Source organism: Haemaphysalis longicornis, unplaced genomic scaffold, assembly GCF_048455015.1.
Source record: "Haemaphysalis longicornis isolate Haplotype H1 unplaced genomic scaffold, Haemaphysalis longicornis Haplotype H1 scaffold_4, whole genome shotgun sequence".
Classification (NCBI taxonomy): Eukaryota; Metazoa; Arthropoda; class Arachnida; order Ixodida; family Ixodidae; genus Haemaphysalis; species Haemaphysalis longicornis.
This window is the reverse complement of record NW_027526361.1, coordinates 32,112,875-32,138,608: the sequence shown is the minus strand read 5'-3', so window position 1 is coordinate 32,138,608 and position 25,734 is coordinate 32,112,875. Positions and strand designations below refer to the sequence as shown.

The 25,734-nt window shown below is 47.4% G+C and overlaps 1 protein-coding gene across 1 annotated transcript; it reads right to left on the bottom strand.

Annotated features, from left to right (window-relative positions):
* Positions 1–1,788: 1,788 nt before the first annotated feature.
* On the bottom strand, positions 1,789–25,654 carry LOC144180301 (receptor-type tyrosine-protein phosphatase F-like). The gene is made up of 8 exons (XM_077708670.1): positions 25,524–25,654; positions 24,713–24,961; positions 20,327–20,620; positions 19,381–19,659; positions 15,991–16,208; positions 15,362–15,440; positions 7,662–7,931; positions 1,789–2,687 (listed from the first exon to the last, which is right to left on the bottom strand). Exons 2-8 carry the CDS (start codon positions 24,936–24,938, stop codon positions 2,323–2,325), a joined length of 1,731 nt encoding a protein of 576 aa, XP_077564796.1. The 5' UTR covers positions 24,939–24,961; positions 25,524–25,654; the 3' UTR covers positions 1,789–2,322.
* Between the last annotated feature and the right edge of the window lie 80 nt (positions 25,655–25,734).

Sequence of the window (25,734 nt, the reverse complement as noted above, 5' to 3'; positions counted from 1 at the left end):
TAGCAACGATTTTTCGGACGCATCAAGTATTCTATAGCAGCAAGCCTAGGCGCCTAGGTTTTTCTATCGGCGTTCACACAAATCGTCAAATCATTTCACTTGCACGCTTGATAACAGCAATGGCAGCAGCGGCTCCCACGCGTTCAAAACGAGCGGTCGGCTGAAGCGTGTACCTCTGGAGAAGCTCTCGGAATTGGCGTGCGAGGCATGGGACATGATCCCATCGACCATGGTTGAACGTTCGTTCAGAAGTGTGGCATCGCGAACGCGCTTGAAGGCACCGAGGCCGAGATGTTGTGGTCAGCGGAGAGCGACGAGGAGTGAGATGAGTGAGATTACTTCGGGAAATAAATCGCCCGTTTCTCTCGCATTCATTTGTCTGGGTCACAAAGTCCCGTGCGCGTTACAATCGGAGGTGCAAGTTTTTTTCGTTTTTTTTTTTGCCAGGAAAATCGGGTGCGCGTTAGAATTGGGTAAATACGGTATTTGAGAAACCATTACAGATACCGGCAAAAGAACGTATCCGATAGGCATACTTCGATAGATTGGAGTCCTATGAAATTCCCAGCAACAATGTTGAATTAGAGAAAAAATTCCGCCGTTATTGACTAGCAAACTCGTTGCCCGTGTTCGCTAAGTCAGCTTGGTATGAGTACACTCTGAGAAAATGTAAGCGCATCATCAAACTTCTACAAACCGATCGCTATCGCGTTATAGTATTATGCATAGTTCACCGGTCGACTCGGTCGTTCCTGCCACACGTTCGCACAGATCTATTCTTCTATGCGTTTTCCTTGTGTGCTTCAACCACTTGTATAGAGTAGTTTGTCGTGTATTCGACCAGCATGCGGATATAGAAAATTTAGTGGCTAATTACGCGACGGCCAGAAGCAGAAAGTTTTGACTCGACAAATGAACCTTATTTTCAACTGGAGATAGAGTTAGCCACCAAGTGGCTTACTCTGTCTTTCGAACACTGCGTATCTGACTGTCTGTATACCAAACAAATATCATTTTATTCCTACCGTCTTGTGGTATACTCTGTTTATGACCGTCTGAAAATCGGAGGTGTCCCCAAGGAAGAAGCTTAGCATTTACTCTACAAAAAATGGAAATTCCTGCCTTTTACACTAGAAAGAGTGTCTTGAAGAGTCATGTTAGCGTCCTCTTGCATGAAACTTAAAAGACTTTTTGTTGTCCCACGATTAGAATTTAAGTCAAAGAAAAAAACTCCCACCTCCCCTCGCGGGAACCCCTGTGTAGATGCGACGCATAGGGGGTTCACGTTGCAGCGTTGGACAGCGGAGGAACGGCGCTGGAACGATGGAGCGGAGCGGCGCAGGCACCGCGTTTTATAGCGCGCATAACGGTGAGGGGACGCGCCGGCGCCAGTGCGTCTGCCGCGGCTATGACGCAACACAATCCAACACAATCCACTTTAATCTAATCCAATCCAAATCAAATCCAATCCAATCCAGGCCAAGCCAAGCCAAGCCAATCGAATCCAATCCAATGCCCCTCGCGAGAGAGTGTTCGCTATCGGAGAGGAGAGGGGGTGAGCGGCGGAGAGCGCAGCTGGCGCGGCGAGGAGAATAGGGGAGGGGTGGACGCCGACGACGACAACGCCGGATGCAGAGACAAGGCGGGTGAATGAGATGCGTTGCATCTAAAATTTAGGTTTTGCAATATGTTGGCAGCTGTGTGAGTGGAAACTGTGCCTCAAACGTGTATTTTTCCCTCTGGGAATGCCTGAATGAACTTTTGATTTTACCAGAGACGGGAATGCTCACCAACCTTTAATGCGCAAAAGTTCACCACAGGAAATCAATCCAATCACTTAATAATTAATGACAGACTAATGCATCTATGGCGTGCTGTGTTACACAATGCATAAATATTCTATCGTAGAAATATTCACTTGATCACCTGATTCCACGCTGCGCGCAATAAACAGAAAAAAATGTTTGCCCATCATACAGACCATAGACTTATCGAACTCGCCGTTCACATTACGGCCAACGAGAACCGATCAAGGTCGATAAACGGGAGGCTGTGGTACTGCACTGCACAGCCCGACACTTTAAACCTACCAAATCTACTAAACCTACTATCTGAACTGTGTAAACAATAACCGGTAATATGCATGTGGCAGAAGGCCTCGAATCATAAACCACCGTTTTTTTATATATACTAATAGAAACAAGACAGCAACGAGGGCGCAGAATTAACGCATAACCTGCACGGCAGGAACGCCCTCTTATTCCCGCAGAGCTCGCACGTAACGCTGCCGTTCGTGTCTGAACTGAAACGACCGGAGAGCGTTCACCGAGCAGAGCTCGTCACATATGTCGTCGCCGCTGGCGGTGACTTAATCTTGAACGTCCAGACGGGAGCTGGACTACCGTCGGCGCACGTCCCGAGCGCCTGGACTTCGACCACGTAGGCGGTCGAAGGCCTGAGCTGCCGCAGCGTCAGCTGGGTGTCCGTCGTGACCTCTTGCCGGACGCTGCTGTCGTCGGCGCCCTCTGGCAACCAGGACACCAGGTAGCGTCCGAGGTCACCATCGGCGCTCTCGTTCGTGGCTACCGCATCGCAGACCTGGCCAGGGTACCAGGACACGAGCATCTCGACGCCGTCGACAGACCGAACCGTCGCATTAGACGCGGCCCTCTCCGAGCTCTCAAAGCCTGGAAAATCCGCAGCCACCGACAAGCTGACACCATAGTTCTGACGCCCAATACACGTTCTCGCTCATCAGAGGGGATTGGCCACGAGCTTTATGCACGTGCTGCAGCGACCACGGTCGCTTGGTGCTGCGACATTTCTGACATTTTTCTTCTTCGGAGTGACATATCTTTCAGTGGGATCCTAGGTATTTTAGGGTTGGCATGAGCCAGATGGGATTTATTTATTTATTTATTTATTTATTTATTTATTTATTTATTTATTTATTTATTTATTTATTTATTTGTTTGTTTGTTTGTTTGTTTGTTTGTTTGTTTGTTTGTTTGTTTGTTTGTTTGTTTGTTTGTTTGTTTATTTATTTATTTATTTATTTATTTATTTATTTATTTATTTATTTATTTATTTATTTATTTATTTATTTATTTATTTATTTATTTATTTATTTATTTATTTATTTATTTATTTATTTATTTATTTATTTATTTATTTATTTATTTATTTATTTATTTATTTATTTATTTATTTATTTATTTATTTATTTATTTATTTATTTATTTATTTATTTATTTATTTATTTATTTATTTATTTATTTATTTATTTATTTATTTATTTATTTATTTATTTATTTATTTATTTATTTATTTATTTATTTATTTATTTATTTATTTATTTATTTATTTATTTATTTATTTATTTAATTTATTTATTTATTTATTTCAGTACCCTAAGGGCCCGTCAGGGCATTACATAGGGGGGGGATTTTCTACAACACAGAATGCAAAAAAGTACAGATTAACAATTGATACAAGTGTGAACACAAAAAACATCGCAAGATAAAGGTACACAGGCGGCGAAAAAAAAAACATGGAACAGTATAAACGGTGTGACCAAATTTACTAAGGAAAAAGAAGCGCTACAGGAAGAATTAAACAGCACTTTCCGCTTGAAGGTGACCGAGTAACGCGGCCTCAAATAAAGAAGCATCCCTAGCGGATGCTATCCTGGCGGGTAGATGGTTCCAGTCATTTATTGATAGGAGGAGGGGAGATGATTTGAATTTTTCTGTCCGGGCAAAAACTGGTGACACCTTGTGCGCATGATCAACACGTAACGAGATGTGATGCGCTGGAAAAATATGTTTTGAAGAAAATAGCGAGCCGTTGTAATACAGTGAGTGGAAATAAACAAGACGAGATAATTTACGACGCACGTTAAGGTTTAGAAGACCTAGAGAATTTTTAAGGGCCGATACACTTTGGTCTCGAGAGTAAGAACGCAAAATAAACCTTGCAGCCTTGTTCTGGACTGCCTCGAGTAGGTTAGTCAAATTGTCTTGATGAGGATTCCAGATGATCGATGCGTATTCTAGAGATGACCGGATCAGAGTAGTGTACGCATGAAGTCTAGTATCAGCATTGGCTAAAAATAAGCTTCGTTTAAGAAAACCTAATTTTTTCAACGCCTTATTGGTAATTGATTCTATATGAGCTCGCCATGACAGATCAGACGTTAAGAAGATGCCCAAATATTTAAGTTTAGTTACGTTTTCAATAACAGTGCCGTTTACTACATAAGAGTTCGTAAGGGTTCTAGAAAGCACAGAAAATGTCATGTGTTTTGTTTTTTCGGTATTTACTTGCATTTGCCATCTCTCGCACCACTCAATTAGCTTAGTTAGGTCACCCTGAAGATCAGTAACATCATCTGGGGTAGATATCTGCCTGTACAAAACACAATCATCAGCAAAAAGCCGTATAGTAGAAGTCATGTTAGTGGCAATGTCATTTATGTAGACCAAGAAAAGCAAAGGCCCCAAGACAGAGCCTTGGGGAACGCCAGATTTGACACATGCGGTCTTTGAAACACAGTTATCTATTATTACTGATTGAGAGCGTTCTGATAAGAATTCTTTTACCCAGCTAGTTACGCTTTCATCAAGTTCCAAGGCGGCCAATTTCCGGAGTAGACGGTTGTGAGGCACACGGTCAAAGGCTTTGGACAGGTGAATGAAAACTGCATCGATATAATTCTTGGTATGTAAGGCTTCATGAACGTCTGTTACTAATTCAAATAACTGAGTTTGACATGACCGTTTATGCGTAAAGCCATGCTGATTTTCGAAAAGCAAGTTATTCGCATTTAAATGTGACATTATATGGGTGTAAATGATGTGTTCGAGCAATTTGCAGCATATGGAAGTTAAGGAAATTGGTCTGTAGTTGGAGGGAGAATTTTCATCGCCAGATTTAAACAGAGGCTTTACATAGGCAAGTTTCCAATCGTCTGGAATGCATCCAGTGTCTAGAGATTTCAGTCTAGAGATTCCAGTGTCTAGAGATTATCATAATCGTTGTAGTCGTCGCATTAGTCGATTCCCGGTATTATCCCAAAAGCAAAAGTTCGGAGCACTTGCAGAGCGCGCAACGTAAATTGTAGCACCAGGTCGGTGGTGCGCGTGCACGTTGTAGCCACATCATGAAACGGCCCCATGTGGACACAAGCTAGCTCCGCAGGAAGTGAGCGGCCGAGGCGTATGCTGTCAACCTGCGTACGACTACCACTGCACCCAAGCAGCTGTTCTCGGCAAGTCCGGGGCACCGGCTGAACATCAAACAAAGCTTCCGCTCAGCTTACCCTCATAAATGTTGGGACTCGATATGCAGACCACGGCGGGATGCGACGATGCTGGCGGTACCACGAAGCTCAAAGGTCACGCAACGCAAGAGGCAATGAATGCTTATAATCCCAAGCATGCCAACTGACCCCGCAGAATTCACGTTACCTAAACGTAAAACGCATAGAGAACAGCGTTATACCGACGGTTGCAATAAATGCAACTTAGCAGGTATCTTCTCTAAGCTCAGGCTGTCTGAAAGTCTCCAATTAACCGCAGCAATACAGATGTGGCGATTGTGCGTCGTTTGTTGTAATTCCCTTGACATGTTAGCAACAATAGCTCAATGGTCAACAAAAGAATTCACATGTGCACGTGTTGGTGCCCTTGACCCGCACCTGCAACGTCCCCTTCCACTAAGCCCCCCACGGACTGACGCAACTCTTCTTTGCCGCCTCTGGCTGGAGGTGGCATTCACAAATGCTTGCTCATACTTAATAGGAATGGCAGTAAGTGAGGAGTGCGAAACGTGCGGCACGCCGGAGACGATACGGCACGTTTTATGCTAATGCCCAGGCTAATCGCCTGAAAGAAAGAAGCTGTCGCCAGCACTGAGGAAGCTGGACTCTCGGCGGCCATTTTCGGAGAAGATTCTGTGTCGCTGGCCTTCTCTGTCATCCGCTCAGAAGGCGACTAAGGAACTCTTACGCTTTCTACGGGCGATGAACTTAAACACCAGACTGTTGACTGAAAGCCTCCAGTGGCAATCACTGAACTTGAACGTTTAGTGCTTCAGCGCTGAGCATACCTGTCTGCTCCAACTTTTCTTCACTCTTTCCTTTCTCTTTTTTTGCCTATTTTCCCTTTCCCACCTGCAAGATAGTAAAATAGGCTCTAGCCGGGTTAACTTTCCTGCCTTCCTTCTACATCCTTCCTCCTTCCTTCCGTGACATGTTGAGGAAATGCTGCTTTTAGACCGAAACCTCTCTACGCCATTTGCCTGGGCTACGCGGACAGAAAGCTCTCGCGCAGTCAAAGAACCCCTATGTCAGCATTTTTTCCCGCAACGGAAACTTCGGGCACATTTGAGGAAAAAATGGCGCTATTAAAGGCTAGTGTAGGGGCTAGTTGGTACAGTTTTTCATTTAAATTTCGCGCGCGCTACATAGTCGGACGAGTGACAGGGACGAGTGAACACAGTGGGCCTCCTCGATTTACCAGTCCTGGACCGTCCGTGGAAGTCCGAGGACTGTGTCCGGACAGGAAGTCCCATAGGAACACATGGGACACTCGAGCGCCGGTTCGCGTCTCGGGCAGTCCCCGGACGATCCGGGACTGATAATCTAGGAGGCCCACTGTTGGCCCTTGTCCATAATAATGCGATGTGTTAGTGCGGGGTACAATCTTACATGTGCGGAAGGATTACGCAAAGTATCTACTTCCGCGCGAGAAGATTTCTTTCTTCAGCATAAGTACTTCCCTGTTATTTTGTCGGCACGCTGACATACTCATCATGTGCCTCCGAGAGCATGTTGAAATCCTCGATCATCTTCCGCACCCTCTGGTCCCGAGAACGCGCAAGCACGGTTGTTTGCTCCAGTGGTGCGTAGCAAGATGTCCCGGCGATCGCAGTTGTTTGCAGGCATTGTTATGCTCCCAAAGCCAATATTTCAAGCCTCGACTAGTTTGACCGATGTAGTATTTACTACAGGAAAAGAGCATTTTGTAAACGACGCCAACAGCACATTTCACCAGTTCATTGACGTGCTGAAAGTAAATGCATAGACGTAAACCACAAGAAAAAGGGCACTGGCCTTGCAGTGTCAAACACACCAAGAAATAAAAGGTGTAAACGTTTCTATGAGACCTCTCACCCACAATTACAACCTTTCTGAGCCGGTGCGGTAAAAAAAAAAAAGCGGAAAGCGGGGGAAGGGGGGGGGGGAGGCTTTTTTTTCTGCGCTACTGTATAGGGTCACATGACAAACAGGGAGATGTCAATGACGCATGCCCATATAGGACAACTATAGCCTACATCGTAGCGGGGACTTTTGTGACATATAATAGGCTCTATACCTGGCTCCAGCGAAGAACTACACGAAATGTAACCGCATGTGACGTTGTAAGCCAGCGACCAATGATTAAAATTCCATCACCATAATAAGATTAATTTAAGAGTCTCGCATTGCCATAAGGGCTGCCCGGTCCATATCTAGGTGATATCACCCACAGGTTCGCTGTTAAATCACTCGATCACAGAACAACGTCATCTTTCTTTTGCCTTTCTAATGTGTTAACAAATCTTCACGCAGACCCCCTTCCCCCCCGCAGCCGAAGCGGTTCGGAGGAGGGCTCACCCACCGGCCGGGTCGGGCGTCCGGAAGCGCTTCCTGAGCACCAGGGCCATGCCCTCGTAGCGGAAGAAGCGCACGTCGTAGGCCCTCTGCGGCTGCAGGCCCCAGAGCACGTGTCGGCGCTCGCTGCTGTTGAGCCGCACCTCGTGCGGGCACGTGTCCGGCTGCTGGTAATCTGGCTCGCAGCACGTGAGCAGCAGCTCCTCCACGATCGCGTGCCGAAGCGTCCACGTCAGCTCGGCCCACGTGGGCCCCACGCTCACGTTCACGTGCATGCCTGCGTGGGTGGCGCGTATCCGACGGACGATGCTCTACCAGAGAAGCGCGGACCGTCTATCGGACGTACAAATTCGAATAGCGATACAATTTGCGTCTTTTCGGCTTCCTGCTGTACACATGCGCACGCACACGCACAAAATTGTTAGGGTTTCAGTTCACGTGGCGAATTCGACATTGGACGGAGAAAGGGGTGGAGCCCTTTGGTGATTCTCACACTAAACCTTTTAGGGGCTGGCGCTGTTGGCGTCTCCTGTCGTCGTCGTCGACGTGATCGTCGTTTTATGTAGTCACGGTACTAAAACAACGGGAAACTCGTTTACGCCCAGCGATAGAACGCAACGCGTACTAAAAAAACACAGGGCACTCGTTTACGCCTCGCGTTAGAACGCTTCGTGCTTCAAAGACAACAGACTTTTACACAAAGCTGTGTACCTGCTGTACCCCCCCAACGCTTTCATCTCAGTTGGCAAAAACGCCAAGGCGCCAAGAATACACTTATACACTGCGTGCTTCGCCCCCCTCCCCAGGTTTCACATTAGTGCAGATGGCCCGGGAGTTTTTTACGCCCTTTTTGGGCAAAAAGACTGTAGCATAAGAGGAAAAACACACATCTCCAAGCCGTGAACGATGCCGTGGGTGCGAAGCACTGGGACGCAAGTTGTGTATTGCCTGTGTGATGAGCGTCATCGTCCATGTGTGCTGATGCACTCTGAGTTTTAAATGATTTTGAGGTTCAGTAAATGCACTGTAAATGACAAGCGCCACACGAAAGACCATTCGCGTCCCAGTACTTCGCACCCTCGGCATCGTTCACGGCGTGGAGATGTGTGATTTTATTGGCCGAATTGACACGAATTATCGCGCATTAAATGCATTAATGAATGGACAAACGTGTGTGCAGTGTATATAAACAGTGTTTTATTGACGGTATTGGTGGTACGTTGTGACGAGTTCCGGGTTGCGTTCCCCCTTCACGATCACTGCCTTGTGATCGGTGAAGTGCAGAGACAGTGGTTCTTCGAGCGGGGCTAGACTGCAGTTGGCAAAGACGAGGTCTATGCACGTTCCTCTGATGGTCATCGGTTGATTCCGGAACGCGCTTATATACGCATTGCACCGCAGCGCCCACTCGTGTAGCTCGCTGTAGTCACTGTAGTTTCAACTGTAATTGCCACTGCTCTTTTTCCGCGAATTATCGTTGACAGTTTCTGGTTTTTGCTTTGTTTTTGCGTTTTGTACCCTTTGAAATTCGCGCTCTTTGCTACTGCAGTTTGCGGCGCTCTCCCCATATGGCGCGCGGATGATACTACAGTGTGCGCCGCTCTCGATAGATGGCTTTAGATTTTAGGGACCTTATGCGCACGGAGAACGCCGTATGAGGGCACGGACATTACGAGGTCCTAAAGTGCTTCGCACTTAAAGGGTGTTGGGAAGCGATTACACCCTTTTTCTTGAATCTTAAATCTTGAATCTTGAAGGGTGTTCACTCGTGGCTCCACACCCTTTGAAGTGTAGAAAAAAGGGCGTTGACTAACTTCAACACCCTCAGTTTTTAGTAGGGTGTTGAAAGTGTGTTGAAAAGAAGTTCAGCTGTTGATTGATTAAGGCCATGCATGCATGTATAATTGCACTGCGAAGTACAACACATCCCCTCATACCCTCCTCCCCACGTCGTAAGAAATGCTCAAAATAAAAAAAAATTGTCCGTCTGTTATGATCGCTAGTTTCCATATGGTGCGCCTCATAGCCCAAGTTTAGCTTTGGCACGTGAAACGTCAATTTGAACTTTTAAAATTTAAAAGACTGTACATATAAACACTAAACTTTTTTACGCCCTTATTGCCTAAAAAAGGTGTAGTATAAGTGGTATAAGTGGAATACGGGTGTGGGAAAGTCATTACGCCCTTTTTATTGGGGTCCAACACCCTAATTTGTAGTTGTACACTCTTTTTGTGTGGCTAAAATGGTGTTGACCGACTGCAACACCATTGCTTTTCTGTAGGGTGCTGAAAAGGCGTGAAAATAATTTATGGCAAAAAATAATTTTAGCTGCGAAGTCATCGACGATTTCAGTGTTATTACTGATGACTTTGAGATTCTGACAATGCTAAGCGGAAAACTTGTTTTTTCAGTTTTATACCGGCCACCAGGAGGGAACATGTGTGCCTTCCTATCATTTATCGATGCGTTTTTAGGGTGGATAAACGAAAACCGTCTAAAACTTGTTTTGGGTGGTGATATAAATATCAATATGTTAGCTCCAACATCAGCACAGCGTGAATTTGCAACAATATTGGCATCGAATGCATTTGTAAACACTGTCACTGTGCCTACTCGTATTCAACCCGATTCTGCATCACTAATTGATGTTTTCGTTACAAACGTTGAGGACCCCAATATTGAGTCTGGTACCATTGGTATAAATATCAGTGACCATTTACCTATCTTTCTGATGACAGACACTACTGAAACGAAACACCCTCGACGAAGCCCCGGCCCAACATTCCAAGATATCAATGCAGTTACTTTAGACCTTTTTCGTAACGAACTAGCTACGATAAGCTGGCAGGATGTATATGCGGCAAACGATCCGGATATTGCCTACGAAGCCTTTCTGACACAATTTATATCGGTCTATAAAAAACACTTCCCACGCAAGCGTTTGCGCACCAGAAAATCAAGAAAGCCATGGATTACGCCCGAATCCTTGCAGCTTATAAGAGAGAAAGATTCTCTTTATAGGCGTTTCCTAAAAACTAGGAACCCCGCTGATCTTGTGGCATTTAAGGCTTTTCGAAATAAGGTCACAAACTGTCTTAGACAGGCTAAACGAAACTACCTTTTCAACATTTTTAACGAGGAGGCAATGAAACGAACGGATGTTTTATGGCAAAAACTAAACTCCCTACTTGGCAGGGAAAAAGAATTCACGCGAAGCACAGAACTAATGCTAAATGGTAAACCAACCTGTGGAACGCAGCTAGCAGATGAGTTTAATAGTTACTTTGTCAACATTGTAAACAGTACTCATAACCCTCATATCGTCGAATATATGGCAGCTAAAAATTGCAAAAGTGCATTCTTAACACCTACAAGTAGCGCTGAAATCTGTTCCGTTTTTTGTACGTTACGCAATAGCAGGTCATGTGATTACGATGACATGCAAATACGACCCGTGAAGTACACGCTTGACATAATCAGCCCTGCCCTTGCACATGTGTACAATCTTGCTCTTTCAAACGGCGTTTTTCCAGACCGTATGAAAATGGCTAAAGTTAGCGTGATATTTAAAGGCGGCGATAAAAACGAGTTATCTAATTACAGGCCCATATCCGTCCTACCCGTGTTTTCTAAAGGCCTTGAAAAAATAATCACAGGAAGAATGACCACATTCTGCGAAAAACATAGTATAATTACCGATTCCCAATTTGGTTTTAAGAAAGGGTCTTCGACGGAATCAGCGCTACTGGCACAAAAAGAGTTAATTTTAACGTCGTTTGAAAATAAGCTGCTAACGCTAGCGGTGTTTGTAGACTTTTCGAAAGCTTTCGACCGGATTAACCATGTAACTCTGCTCACAAAACTTGAATATTATGGTTTCAGGGGTGTATTCTTAGATCTGCTACGAAGCTATCTGCAGTTTCGGAGCCAGATTGTTGTTATTGATAATAAAATATCTGCTAGTAAACCTCTAAATTCAGGAGTACCCCAAGGAAGCATCCTTGGGCCATTACTGTTCATACTCTACATAAATGACATTGTGAATATTTCCACCTCTGCAAAATTCGTTATTTACGCGGATGACACTACATTATTCTTTACGGCAAAGGAACCTTCACGATTGTTGCGTGATTCCAACGATGTGCTGGCAACGCTAAACGCCTGGAGCACAATCAATGCGTTACAAATTAACACCACAAAAACTAAAGCCGTGCTATTTAGGCCAAAAAATTCGCAAGCCTATATTGATGGTTGCCTGCACATCGGAGCATCTGCTGTGAGTACTGTGTCCCACTTTAAAAGTCTCGGTGTTTACTTTGAAGAGACCATGACCTGGAACAAACACGTTGAAAATGTAGTAGGTAAACTTTCGCGTTCTGCTGGGATTCTTACCAAGTTGCGTTTTTTCTTACCCCAAAAAATCAAGCTTTTGATTTACAACTCTCTTTTTTTCTCCCACCTCAATTACTGCTTACTTGTGTGGGGCAACACAACAAATGCCAACATTAGCAAACTCCATTTAATACAGAAGAAAGCTGTGCGAGCAGTAGCGAACTCGACTTATGATGCGCACACAGGACCACTCTTTGAAACTATGAATATCAGTCCCGTTACGCATTTATATAATGAAACACTAACTAAACGGTATCACAAAGAAAGAAAAAGATGCAGTTCTTCTTTTTTACATATTGCAAACTTAACACCCCGCAGTCACAGCCATAATACACGTCATGCAGAACCATGGCTTGTTCCCATCCCGAGAACAAATTATGGCAAACAGCTGCTGTGTTATACTTTGCCTACGTTGCTAAACTCGGAATATAACCTGTGATTTGTAATTTTTGTTCCCTTTCGGTCTTCCTACATATTTGTCTGTATTTTTCTGTAGTTCGAACTACGTGATGTCAGTATTTTTCGATTCCTTAGGTGTCATGTCTTATCATTTTGTTTTTCTACCCTGCAGGTTGTCAGTATTAGTGTAATCTTGGGCGGGTGTATTTGTGTTTGCGTTTTATGCCGCTAAATGCGGTGGTGCTGCGGTGTTGTTGCTAGCTGATTTTATTGTATAAACGCGAATTTTATGCATGCGCAGCTTGTACTACAATTTGAATGTGCACTTTTACATGACCTGTACATTAAGGGGCACGGACCCCGTCAAGCCACTTTATTGGCTTTTTGTCCGTGCTCCCGGCATCTGTAAGTGTGTAGATGCCAAATAAACAGATTGATTGATTGATTGATTGATTGAAATAGGTGTTCAGTAGCAAAAAACAAAAGAAAGAACAGCGGCGCTGAGGATCGACCTAGCTTCTTCCGGTGTTGCTAAGTTTTGCTAGGTTTCGCTAGGCCTTGCTAAGTTTTGTTAGTTTTTGCGATGTTCTTGCTAGGCTAGGCTATGCGCTGAGGGGTGAGGCCAAGTTTAGCCAGATTTTACAAGGCAGTTCCAGTAGGTCCCACACACTGACAGCGGATCTAAGGGGGAAACAAGCTTGGTCGACCCCCAGCTCCGCTGTTTCTCCAGCCTTGCATCACTAGTGCAAGTTGCGCCATTTTTAGCGTTTTAGTGTATCCCAGAAAGACTAGTACCTTTAAAATGGCAGAGTAAGAGGTGCGCGTACGCATGCGCCCCTTGTGCTCACAAGCGAACAGGCACAAAAGCTGGCTTCACTGTTATAATACCCTATCTACGGTGGTCACCCTTTACAGGTGGTGCAGTTCTTTTTCTTGGTATCTTTTTTTGCTAACGCCACCGAACTTAGCTCAAGCTTAAAGCTCCGCTGATAATAAATCATGTCAATTCATATTGGTTTAAGCATCGTGGGGTACAAAACAACCCCCCCCCCCTTACTTGTAGAGAATGTTCAGTCCACTCGCGTAAACGGGTATAAAATACCTCCAACGTTGGAGGCCTTTACAACATTTTTCGTAGTTGGCGGTATTTCACACCCTTTTTCTTTACACCCTTTAGCTTTACAACCTTGCGGGAAAAATGGTGTTGAAATAATGAACACCCTTCTTGGTGGGTGTTGAAATGGTGTGGAATAGATGCTTGGTAATTAATAAAATTTTATGACCTATTGAACATAAAAACCACATCAAGATTAAAAAGTTATTGCCAATCCGTATGCTGACATTGTATGTGCTCACATTAAAATGCAGAATTCCAAAATTAGCGCCAGAATATCTGATTTTTGCGACGAGCCCACCGACTCAGCCGGAGGACTTCCTCTGCTGGCTATAAAAGCAAGAAAAGCAGATGTATTCCTATGCCATGTATGTACTCGCTCTCCCCGTGCACTCGTTGGTTTTCTTGCTCAATACATCTGCGGTCCAAATGTGACTTGAGTGTGTTGAATATGTCTATGTCATGCTGCGCACTCAGCCGATTCATATTGCAACGTGTAGCTGTGCTGCCCACACCCTTACTTTAGGGTGTTAAGCAACCGGGCGCGGCACCCCGGTGCAAAACCCCCCACCATCTTGACAATTACACTCTTTTAATGTTCACAAAAACTCCCTTTTTTCATCCTTACGCTCTTTTTTTAGCCAAAACACATTTTAAAGGTGTGCGCCATGGGACAAGATCTTTACACCCTTTTCGGCCAAAAAGGGTGTAATACAGTTTAGTGCGTATTCTTGGTTTAGCAAAGTTACGATGTGTTAATGATAGTCATGCATATACGCATCAGTACCGACATTCATATTGTTACGTGGCGGCATTGAGGGCACGTGGCCGTCCTCGACAGCAAGGCTATGGCACAAGAAAACGACGACGAGAGGGTAAGGTAACATGGCGCTATGGTCCCAACGCCCGAGGAAAAAGAGGCTGGGCAGGAGCGTAGCCAGTGCGGTCTCTGTCATGTCCAACATACAAATAATGGATATACAGCGTTCGCCCATCTCATGGTACACGTTCTTTGTCTTAACGCCACGTAACAATATAGAAGACAGTTTTAAAACCATGCCAACGTTGAATGCGGTGGTAGTGCGAAAGCCTTGATGGCATTGTGGTTGCTGCCGGTTAAGAGTGATTTTTTAAGGCTAAGCAAGTTATCGAAGTGTTTATCTCCTTCCCGCTTTTCGGCAACAAATCGGTAGATCTACGTTGCTTCTGCCGCCGTTTTAGGCTTGTCCGACCAACTTCGGTTCGTCGAACGGACTGCTGTGGCTGACAAGGCATATGTGGTCCTGGAGTGAGGACTCCAACACTGTTTAATTATTACCAACAATAAATATCTCTACTTCTCCTTCACCGCTTCCGCTGCTGCTGAGCTGTTGTAGCACGCCGTTTTGCCGCAAGATCAACTGTCAAAGGACCTTGTATGTCTATGGTTGCTACTGAGGTTATCGCTCTGCACCAACCTTATACATTCGGGCTTGTCGTTGCGTTTAGTCACACGTCAGCGGACAAGCAGCAAACAGACGAGGCTTCCCCACTTGGCCTTCGCGTCTCACGGCAGTGAGCAGAGGAGGCCGAGCGAAGCGTTAACGCGGTTTGGTGTCGTCTGGCAACGGAAACGCCGTGTACCCCTTCTTGCTGACTCGGCATTCTTTGCTCAGTACTGCTTAGCAACGAAGACGAGCTTTTGCTGGCCTGGGATTCTCTTTTCAGCCATTCTTTCCCTCAAGTTGGCTGCACACCCAGAGCGGGTTTCTTCGCAAGTGGCGCAGCTGGCGATATCGCACTAGGAGCGGAGAGAGACGCACCAGAGGAGTAAGATATTCCGTAAGCGATGGCCTCGTCCCCTGCCAGGAAGCTGCCGGACCAGAGGTTGTATGCGGCCACCTACGTGCAACATGAGGACCGATTAGCACAACTTTAGCAGGACTGCCACATAACGAAAGAAGGAAACAGCGGTATTGTGCAAGCACGCACAGCGTGGATGCAGAACGAGTACATGACTGCTAACGAAGCCAATTCCACACATCCACATTCGTTTTATCTCTCGCTTGCAAATTTCATGCACACTTTTCCGCAACGGTAAAGCTTGAGTCTGCGGTTTCTTAGCAGTGATACGAAGCTCTCGATTGTACTATCGATACTATCGGTGGTACAAGATCACTACGAAGTTACGAAGTACTTATGAGTTCCAGCAACGTCGGTACCAGCCGAACGCGTGGTCTCATGCCGCCGTTCTCAGTTGGCGTGTGTTCCTCCACCAGAATTGCTGGTTGAGACAGAAGTAACGCGTTGAACTGTTTAGTTACAGCGGACAGGAAACCCTTACACACGCGAATAATTGCGCTGCAACAATTTATGCTGAAAATAAGAACATCGACAACAAAATGAACGTCCGCGCGCGCCGGCTTGCGGTAGAATATGGTGGCGCATGCACCTGTATGGTGTAGGTGTTGAGCTCCTCGACGTCGGTGATGACGAGCGAGCGGAGGTCCCTGGAGCCCAGCCGCACCGACTCTCCGTCCTCGTAGAAGGTGTGCCACTTCACCAGGTACCCGTCCACGGGGCCCCGGCCGAACTCGGGCGCCGACCAGCGTAGCTCCAGCGCCGAAGAGTTCAGCGGGGCCACCCGCGCCTCCAGGGGCGCGCTGGGGCCTGCGCGGCCACATCGCCCCCACATTTACGTCACTTCTGGTGACGGAACACCCGTACAGCAGGGAGGCGGCGCTCGAGTGCTCGCATCTATTAAATATTGCAGTATTCGTAATGCACGAATAAGGTTTGCTTCGGGTCGGGTCACGAGGTAAAAACGGCTGGACAGCAATGTTTTGTTGGGAAATCACACAGTCTAGTATCCTTCGAAACATCCCCTTATCCGACTGTTTGTGTTTGAAAGTTGAAACTTTACTCACTTCTACAAATGGTGGGTCACGAAAGCAAATACGTACAGACGAGGGTCCCATAGCCGAGAGTGTACCTGGATCCTCAGTCTGTATGTATTTGCTTTTGTGACCCATCATTTGTAGAAGTCACTAAAGTTTCAACTTTAATTCAGACTGTACCATTCGAGTCAGCATTCACTTCACTGTGATGTTCCTATAAAGCGGTCATTTTGCCTCAATCGAAAGGACTGGAGATTCGTGAGACAGATCTCCCTCTGACATTACTTAGCCACCATGTTTTGAGAAGCTAAGAGACTGTGCTTCGTGGCAGATCTGAGTGCTCGTGAGGCACTTCGCTGAAGCTGTGTTTCCCGTACGAACATGTTGGCAACATTCGTAAACCTGCAGCTGCCTCTCGTGAAGCGGTAAAGATAATCCAACATAGTTCAGTTGTGGCCGAAGAAGCCCTTACCTTCTTGCTTTTTATTGCTGGTGAATGTGGGGTGTCTGTTTTTCCGCGTGCAGAAATGTGCACGCATCTGAACTATTTCCTAAAGCATTCACAATGCGTATTTTTTACCTCGAGTCTGTGGCGCTCACCGATCACACTCGATTTGTGCCTGTTCTTTAGTCCAAATATTATTTAGCGAAGCTTTATATAGCTAAGCGAAAGGAAAATTCGGCGGTCCCATATGCAGAAAACTCTCCCGGCACAACCCTATGCGTATTCGCAGAAAATGTAAGTTGGAGGAGAGTTAGAACAAGGGGAGAGAGAGATGGGCTGGGTTTAAAGATGACGTAGCTATACTCTCGCATCTAGCGAGACTGGTAAGTAGGAACGGTGCATCGGAGGGAGCGAAAAAAATTAAAAGCCGTTCCACTCAATGTGAAAGCTGTCAGAAGTGCAGAGCAGTGATTCGCCATAATGGGCTGCAGCGCCGTTGTCCTCTCACAGCTGCCACTCAATGCATTTCAAATTTCCCGCCTTCGCAGTGCTCGTGCGCCCCTTGCCTGAAACTGCACCAGCGAGAGTTCTGTTCTTTTTGTACTTGCTTTAATTTTGTATGCTGGAGCTGTTTTGCGTCATTTCGAACGCACTATTTTTTTCTTGCGCGGCCGCTTTTTTCGCTTACTACAGTATCACAAAAACCATGCCAACGAGTGTTCCTAACTAAATGAACGCGGGAGCTGCCGGTTATATACAGTCAAACCCGTTTATAGCGAACCGCAATATGCACCGCAATTAGTTCGATATATCCAATAGTTCGATATAGCCGAACCCGCCTATAACGAGCTTATTGTTACGAGTTCGCAATCAGCGAGAGCCCCCGCCCCCTCCCCAACTCCTCTATCCGCGTATGCAGAAACAAACACCTTACAGTAGCCATTACCATACCAAAATAATCTATTTATTAGAAGTAATAAAGCTACTTTCCGCCTTAACTGCCCACGTTGCAAAAAAACGGTGATTTTTTTTTTTTTTCACTTTCGTTTTGGCGGCTTCAACTAGCATAGCATTCTCTACACGAAACATTGTTTGTACCAGTTCGAGTCCGCGTCCTCAAACATCTAAGAAGCATTGGCGCAGCACATCGACTGCCGAAAGCGCTTTATTATAAGCGTCGGAAGGATTTCACTCGCGACATCACCGGGAACGTTGGCGAGCTCTTCCCACCGTTCACCGATGCTGCTGTCTTGGTCCGGACTCACTGACTGGGCGGGTTCCGTAGCGAGTCCCGCGCATCGGAAACAGTTACGGAAAGTATTGGGCGTCACGTCACTCCGTGCGAGGCGCAATGTCTCAGTCGCGGCTCTTGCTCCGTGGTCGCGGCCAATCCACATCTCAATCGCCGCTCGAGATCATGCATTTCGGCGGCCATTTTAGACGCCCAGAGTTCGATATATCGGATGTGAACTTCGTTATAAGGAATATGTTTTCCATGTATTTCCGTAACTGAATTATTTTTGTTCGATATATAGCATAATTCGCTCTAACCGAGTTCGTTATAGCCGGGTTTGACTGTTAAACAGATTTTGCCTGAAATGTACCTGCAGTTTTCTTCGCACTTAACAACGGGGAGACTGCAGCGTTTCAATCAGGCTCTACTTGGTTCCGTTATCTCCCTGTGCCGCCCGATTCCGGTAGCCGCATCGACCGCTAGCAAGCTACGACGACAAGGCGAACTCATAAAGTGCCCTGCACTTAAAGGAGCCATGAAGACAAAATACAAGTTGGGTGTATTAGAAAGACTGCTTAGTCCCGATAACAATGATACCAATATCATCGCAATCTTCGAACAAATAACGGAGGTATTAAAGAAAACGTGTGAAGCAGGCGCGACCCCCTAGCCAATTTCCCGAAACTTTTCTATGACGTCACGGAACCTTGTTTGTGCGATTGGCGGCCGCCTAACTGACCTGCCGCGACGACACATAACTGGACGTCTGTAATGGGGCCTCTAGTTACATTTGACCGCATCACTTGAATGCTAACGTGCAGTTAACGCACTAAAAATTATGTTTTATTGTTGGCCCGTATGACGTCATTCTTGCCTATAACACGTCACTGTGGCGCAAAATTTGAAAGTTTTTAAATAATTCTTGTTTTTTTTTCGTTAAAAAGCATCTTTTGTGGCTGTAATGGAGCTGAGTGAGATACTGAACCCTAGTTCTTTCAAATTACACGAAGTTGTATTTTCTCTTCATGGCTCCTTTTTAAGAGTCTCTCGCAGCCAGCCACTGCGTGACGCATAGCTCAAGTGACGACAGCGGGCAGGGGCGGCAGCGGTGTGGGTGGAGCAACGTCAAAGTCCTTGGACGTTGTCGAAGGATGACCAGCTTAGTCACAAAGTGGAAGAACACTGAATTTTTTTAACACGGCCACGACGAACTAAGCAAACTCCGTATGGTTTCTTGTTTTGTGTCAGCAGCGCACGCGCACTCACGTCCGGGGGGCGACCGGTAGATGGTGTAGAAGAGGAGCGTGTCCGACGGGTCGGTCACTTCCACTCTGGCCACGGTCCAGGGGTGGGTGTTGTTGATGTCCCTGCGGCTGCCGGGCACGAACGCCTTCTCGCAGCTGCTGCCGGCCGCGGGGCCTTCTCCTCCGCCTCCTCCGACGAGGCAGTGCTTGACCGTGCACACTCCCACCATGGTGCCCTCGACGCTCGACCACGACAGCGACACGGCCGTCCACTCGGACATCTCCAGCTGGAAGACGAGCCCTGAAACAACGAGCACGCGCGCTGCCTTGGTCCCCTCTCTGTTCTTCACCTAGCTCAGCCTACGTCCTGACCCGTCGCCATCATTCTGGACAAACATAACACCCATCGCAATGGTCATCCGCCTCGATTAACAGTTTCAGCATCACCGATGCCTGGCTGGAAGGGAATCTGGAATTTTTTGTTCCAATTTTCTGGTTTTGGCACCTCCCGTCCGATGGGAAGGCTCGAATATTATAAGGGAGCACTGAATACATGATTTCAGGCCTCGTGTCTCAGGTGTCTCGTTTTAGGACAGCTGAAGAGCACCATTCCCGTGAATCGTAGGTTCAAAGACGATGCCTCCAACTCCACCTAGGCTTCAGCAGGCCAGCACAGATGCAGATAACAATGTTTGGTCTCTCTCTCTCTCTCTCTCTCTCTCTCTCTCTCTCTCTCTCTCTCTCTCTCTCTCTCTCTCTCTCTCTCTCTCTCTATCTCTCTCTCTGTGTATTCTGCACTTGCTTTTTTTCTTCAAACAGACAAAACTCAGTCGCTCCATCTACGGCGTGGCACTATAATCCCGACAGAACACGGAGTGCAAGTATTCGACCCTGAGCTTTAAGCCCACGAGGTGGCAGGATTTCCCTCCCGTTCCCCCGCTCCTGGGTCGACCAGTGCACGGCCTTACCCTTGGGAGGCGCGAAGACGGCGACCTCGGCGTGGGGTCCCTCGAGGGGCACGTCCTCCAGCACGTTCTTGGCTCTCACGCGGAACGTGTAGTTGGTCGAGGGCCGCACGTGGTTGAGCACCACGTGGCGCGTCCTGCGCGACGTTTCGAGGAGCGACTCGCACGACGCGGCCGTGCACCACGACACGTCGTACGTCTGCAGGGGGCCCCGGGGCGTCTCGGGCGCCGACCACGACAGGCGCGCCTCGCCGCCGCCCACGCGGTCCACGTGCAGAAGCATCGGCTCGCTGGGCGCTACGGGGGACGGCACGGCAAGACGGAGCTTCGCAATTAACATTTACTCCCGTACAGGCCACCGCAAAGGTTAATAACTTGTTTCATGCTTTCCAGTACGCTACGCTGACGTGCAAACGGGCTCCTCAGTCCTCCCTAGTATTATGCAACGCATATATATTCGCGAAAATTTCAGTTCATGACATTGTACGCCTAAGGGCCGTATTCTGAGTCCCTCCTCCACTCCATTTGCTCCCTCCACTCGGCTGAGGGACGGATTCCGCAATGCTTATACATGAACAAATCGCTTTCAAGGACCTCCTCTACTGGAGGCTCGAGTGGAGGAAGACTCAAAATACCAGGGTAAGTTTCAGACACTATCATGTTATGGGTCGGGTAGACTAAGGCTTCACGAGCAGCATCTTGCTTCCTGTTCCTCCTCTATCCTTTGGTTAAATAGGTGACCTTAGTGTTATCTATCTTTTTCGGCCCCAAAAAACTGCAGAAATGCCGTGAAACGCTACGTCAAACACTTTGCCCGTGCTACAGAGTCGTAATACAGTGAAATCTCGATATAACGAACCCCAGGGGACAGCGGAAAATTTCTCTCGTTATTCTGAAAGGTCGTTGTAGCAAAAATCGCAAAAGTTAAGACAACAAATAGTATTTCGCCTAAAACGACCTACGTGTACATCAGTCCATCCTTCAAGTCATTTTTCACAAAAAAATGCACAAGTGATCATGAAACAATGCACGTTTATTTAAAGTAGTTGGCAATTTTCTTCTGGTGCGTGCAGCACAAGCTTCCTAGCACGAACGACTCCAGCTCTTCCACATTCCTGTGGACTGAGTCACTGGCCGTGCGGTTTTCCCCCGGAAATGTGCGGAGTTTTCGTATGTTGCCCAGCACATCCGCAGTCGTCACTGCTCGTCGCAGTCTTCGAGTGCTGCCGCGACACCTTCAGAGGCATCGTCGTTCATGCCGTCCTCGCTGCTTTCTTCATCCTGAACGCTCACGCTCTGGAGAATGTCCTCTGTTGTCAGCTCCGCTGATGACCGTGAAGATCCAGCAAGCCACCCGAGCAGTGGCGGAACGTAGAAAAACTTGGGGTGGGGCGCGTATAGCGCGGCCTCGGCTTTCTGGACGGAGAAGGCCACCCATGCTTTATTTTCTTCTCTTCTCCTCCCCTCCTTTTTTCTCTCTCTCGCATCTTCTCGCGCATTCCGCGGAGTAAGTTGAAAGACGTCATCTTCTGCGCTGCGCTTTTCCGTGTCGTCTACTAGCATATGGCTCCGGTTGCCGCGATTGTTTAACGGAAATCAAAGAATCTCCACCCTTGAAAATATGAGTTCGTAGTACTGAGGCGTTGTTAACATGGCACGGAACTAAATAAAATGATCGTTATTTTGAAAAGTTCGATATTCTGAAGTACGTAGTAGTGAAATAATTTTACATTAAAACTATTAACAGTCGGCGTGGGATTTCTTAAATGCTCGTTAATCTGAAAAGTTCGTTAATGTGGTGTTCGTTGTACCGAGATTTGACAGTAGTGGGATATCTTAGTTTCACTGCTTGTATTGTGGTTATGGGATAAAAACTTTGCACTGATCAAGTTCCGTGGGGTCACCTGAGTTGGCCAGGAAGCTAAACTAGTTTAAATTTAAGAGTGGGAGAGAGGGCTGCATAGAATATATGCGAAGAAAGCGATGGGGGAGGTAACGTGTATTAATACGCGGAGACACTTCGCGGGGGCACATCTTTACGCTCTAGATGGATCTTACGGGATTTTTTTTTTGTTTGAAGCTAAAGATACGCACGCCGTTAAAGTCAATTTTCCCAGGCCACCCATTTGCTGTATTACGGTGATACCTTAACGCTATCACGCTGCAAGTGTTTCGAACTGGGCACTCACAGGTCTGAGGAGTCTCTTAATCGATTGTACTTGTTATTGTCTAGAAATACGATGCCGGCCCAGAATTCTTGCTTTTCGATGGTAATTTCATAGAAAACAAATCGAACAACACCCATCTGCGCGTTGTGAGCAAAAAAGACCAAGAATCCAATCTGGTTGAGCGAGCCCTCAGATGACGTCATCCTCCTCGAGCAGCGCTATAGCATTTCTTCCTTCCAAGACAGTATTTTAGACGAATAAATTACCATGACTCTCCGCCGTTTCCGTGCTCTGTGGGGCCAAGGCGACCGTGTCTTGCCCGTAGGTCGCAAATAACGCTTTTTTTTTTTCACTTTTTCATGCTTCAAAAGGGTCAAAATGGTCAAAAGGGGCCGGGCTGCAGCCACCCCGCAATACAGGCTGCAGATGCCGGTACACACCCCGTGCGAGTGCAATATCCAGCTCTTCTTGCACCTTCGTCAAACGGTGCTCGCCTTGCCAGTGAAAAAGAACGTTTACGGCGCACTGCGCGCGCATACTCCCTCGCGGTACGGATCTCCCTGGCGGGTTGTCTCGCCAAGATGAGGTCCTGCTCAGACGTCTTCGCCTGGGAGTCGCCCTCACGCTGGCTGTGACGAGGTACTGGCCACCTCAATACCATGCCCCGTTTAACTCTACGTGCCCCTTTTGTCCCGCTCCTGTAGACCAGGCTACTACAGAGCGTTTGGTGTGGAGTTGCCCTGCCCTGCGAAGCCTATAGCCTTGTGCATATCGACTCCTGCGGCCCGCGCGCCGGACGTCCACAAGATTTCATGGCGTGGATACATGGTCCACATCATGGCCCCCTGCTCCGATTCCTTCGGCAATCCGGAGTGTATCTGTACATTTAATTTCCCCTTATGCTGAATAGCAAACTTCCGCAATAGAAAAAATGGTCAAAAAGTACCATAGGAAAATGAATACATAAGATGACAGAAGCAAACATGGCGGCCCAGTAATGGCTCACTGGCTAGAACGCTGCACTGCTGCAAGGGCGAGTTCACGAGTTCGCCCCGGTGGCTTTTTTTCTTTTTTTTAAAGGGAGAGAAGCGAGAAGTTTAGATTCTGGCGCACGTTCAGGATCCCCAGGTGGTTAAAATTATTCTGTTGTGGCCCCCTACGGAACGCCTCAAGTTGGGGGGTGCGGTCAGTTGCGCTGCAGTGGTTCTCTCCTGTGCAGCAAAACTACTAATCAACCAGGTTTAGGGGAAATCCCCAATGTGGAGTAAGTTTCCTGGACCAGGACGAATCCTGTACCAGGACGAATTTTTCTTCGACTGCGAAGTTTCTGTGAAAGCTGTACAGCTTTCCCGTGTAGCCATACGGTTGCATTGAGGTGGATGTCAGACTTTCCTTTGCAGCAAAACTATTAGCGTCAATTATGAGCTTTCCATATAGCAAAAGTTCAAATAAGGACTCTGTCTCGCCCTGTCACCAGCAGCTTCAAACACAACAAAAGCAAAACAGAAAAGACGCTGTCTGGGTTAAAAAACAGCGTCTAGAAGCGGCGAGAGTAAATAAAACTGTAAAGGTCATTCCTCACGCTGTCGCAAGCGGCGCCAAAAACAAAAAAAAAAGTAAAAGGAAGGCAATTTAGCATTGGCTTTCCTTGCAGTTTTTGCCTCCTACAGCATAAATTATAATATTATGAGTTATCAGTTTGTTTAATAGAGTAACCCTACAATAGCTTCCGGCATCCGCAACTCTGTTTTGCTGCCTTCGCCGCAGCACAAGCGTGCTTGCTGTGGAGCACGCTTTACAGGCAAGCCTCGATTGATTTTTGACGGTGACTGATTATAGTGACGAATTCGGAAATGAAGTGGACCTGCCTACCTACCATGAAGCAGAAACTGACCTGAAGAATGACCGACGTCCAGCGTAAAGAAGCGACAACGTCGTAAAAAGGGGTTATCACAGTTATTAAACGTATACAGTGAGCAAAAATTGCTTTGAAATTATTCAGCTATTAGTTGTTGTGTAACCAGTTGTATTATTATTGTTGCACTGTAACCACACTTTTTCGAATTCTATTTTGCTTTGCGTTCTTGGTCGGCAAATGCCTTTGTGTATGCTTTGTTCGAACCCCCCCCCCCCTTATGTAATACCCCGTCAGGGGCCCTTAAGGTTAAATAAATAAATAAATAAATAGAGGATGATGATGATGATAAACAAAGGCGCTCACTGTCGGGCCTGGTCCTGAAGCGCGCGGTGAAGAGCAGCGCCGAGGGCGTTCCCACGCTGACGTCGTACGTGAGCCAGGCGCCCAGGTGCGTGATGACCACGCCGTCGGTGCCCGAGCTCTTGTTCTGGCAGGCGCTCAGGCCGCCCACCCAGCAGCACCAGGTCACCTCGTAGCGGTGCGCCCTCGCGGCGCCCGTCCACAGCACCAGCGCCCGCCGGGGCTCCATCAGGTCCACCGTGAACTTCCAGCCTGCGTGGAAGCCGCAGAGAAGTGCTCTGAGCGCAAACTTGCACCTGAGCGATAGCTGGAGATGCAGGCGACAAAAGGCCCAGGGCACTTGCTAAGAAATCGCAACGTGGACGCGGACATTGAAGTCTCGGCAAAGTAGGGACTGAGCCTGTCCGACAATATTATGACCATTCCAAGCAGCAGCAGCCACATTGTGCCCTACCCCGCATGCACATCTCCCCCCATGGCACCCGCCTCGGTGGCTCAGTGGCTAAGGCGTTGTGCTGCTGTGCACGAGGACGCGGGTTCGATTCCCGGCCGCGGCGGCCGCTCTTCCGAATTGAGGTGATAAGCAAAAGCGCCCGTGTGTACGAGACTTCGGCGCACGTTAAAGATCCCCAGGTGGTCAAAATTATACCCGAGGCCTCCACTACAGCGCGCCTCATCGTTTGCGTTGCGCCGGCGGGTTAATCCCTAGAATCAATCAATCAATCAATCCCCCCACGGCCAATTACGGTACTTCATGGGTGGTACTGCAGTCGATAGGGACGAGATGCGCTCGTTGCGTGAGTGAAATGTGCACCTGGTTTCTCCGCCGACCGCACCCTGGCGCACTCGGCGTTCTGGCTGTAGCCCCCGCGGTCGCAGTGGCGCCGGGCGCAGAACACGTACTCGGTGGCCGGCTCCAGGAAGGCGGCGCTGAGCGCGGCCGCCTCCCCCGGCCGGGTCTCGAGGCAGAGCCAGTGCGCGCCGCCGTCGCATCCCTCGAAGTCGGCCGTGAAGCCCGCATGGGC

Bases quoted from the DNA above. Each gene is read 5' to 3' on its own strand.
- LOC144180301 (XM_077708670.1), bottom strand. From the start codon at position 24,938: ATGGAGCCCCGGCGGGCGCTGGTGCTGTGGACGGGCGCCGCGAGGGCG. The intron at 20,621-24,712 runs GTGAGCGCCTTT...CGTCCCCCGTAG, and splicing joins CTTCAGGACCAGGCCCGACA to CGCCCAGCGAGCCGATGCTT. The intron at 7,932-15,361 runs GTGCGTCTCTCT...CCACCCACGCAG, and splicing joins CGGAATATCTTACTCCTCTG to GCATGCACGTGAACGTGAGC.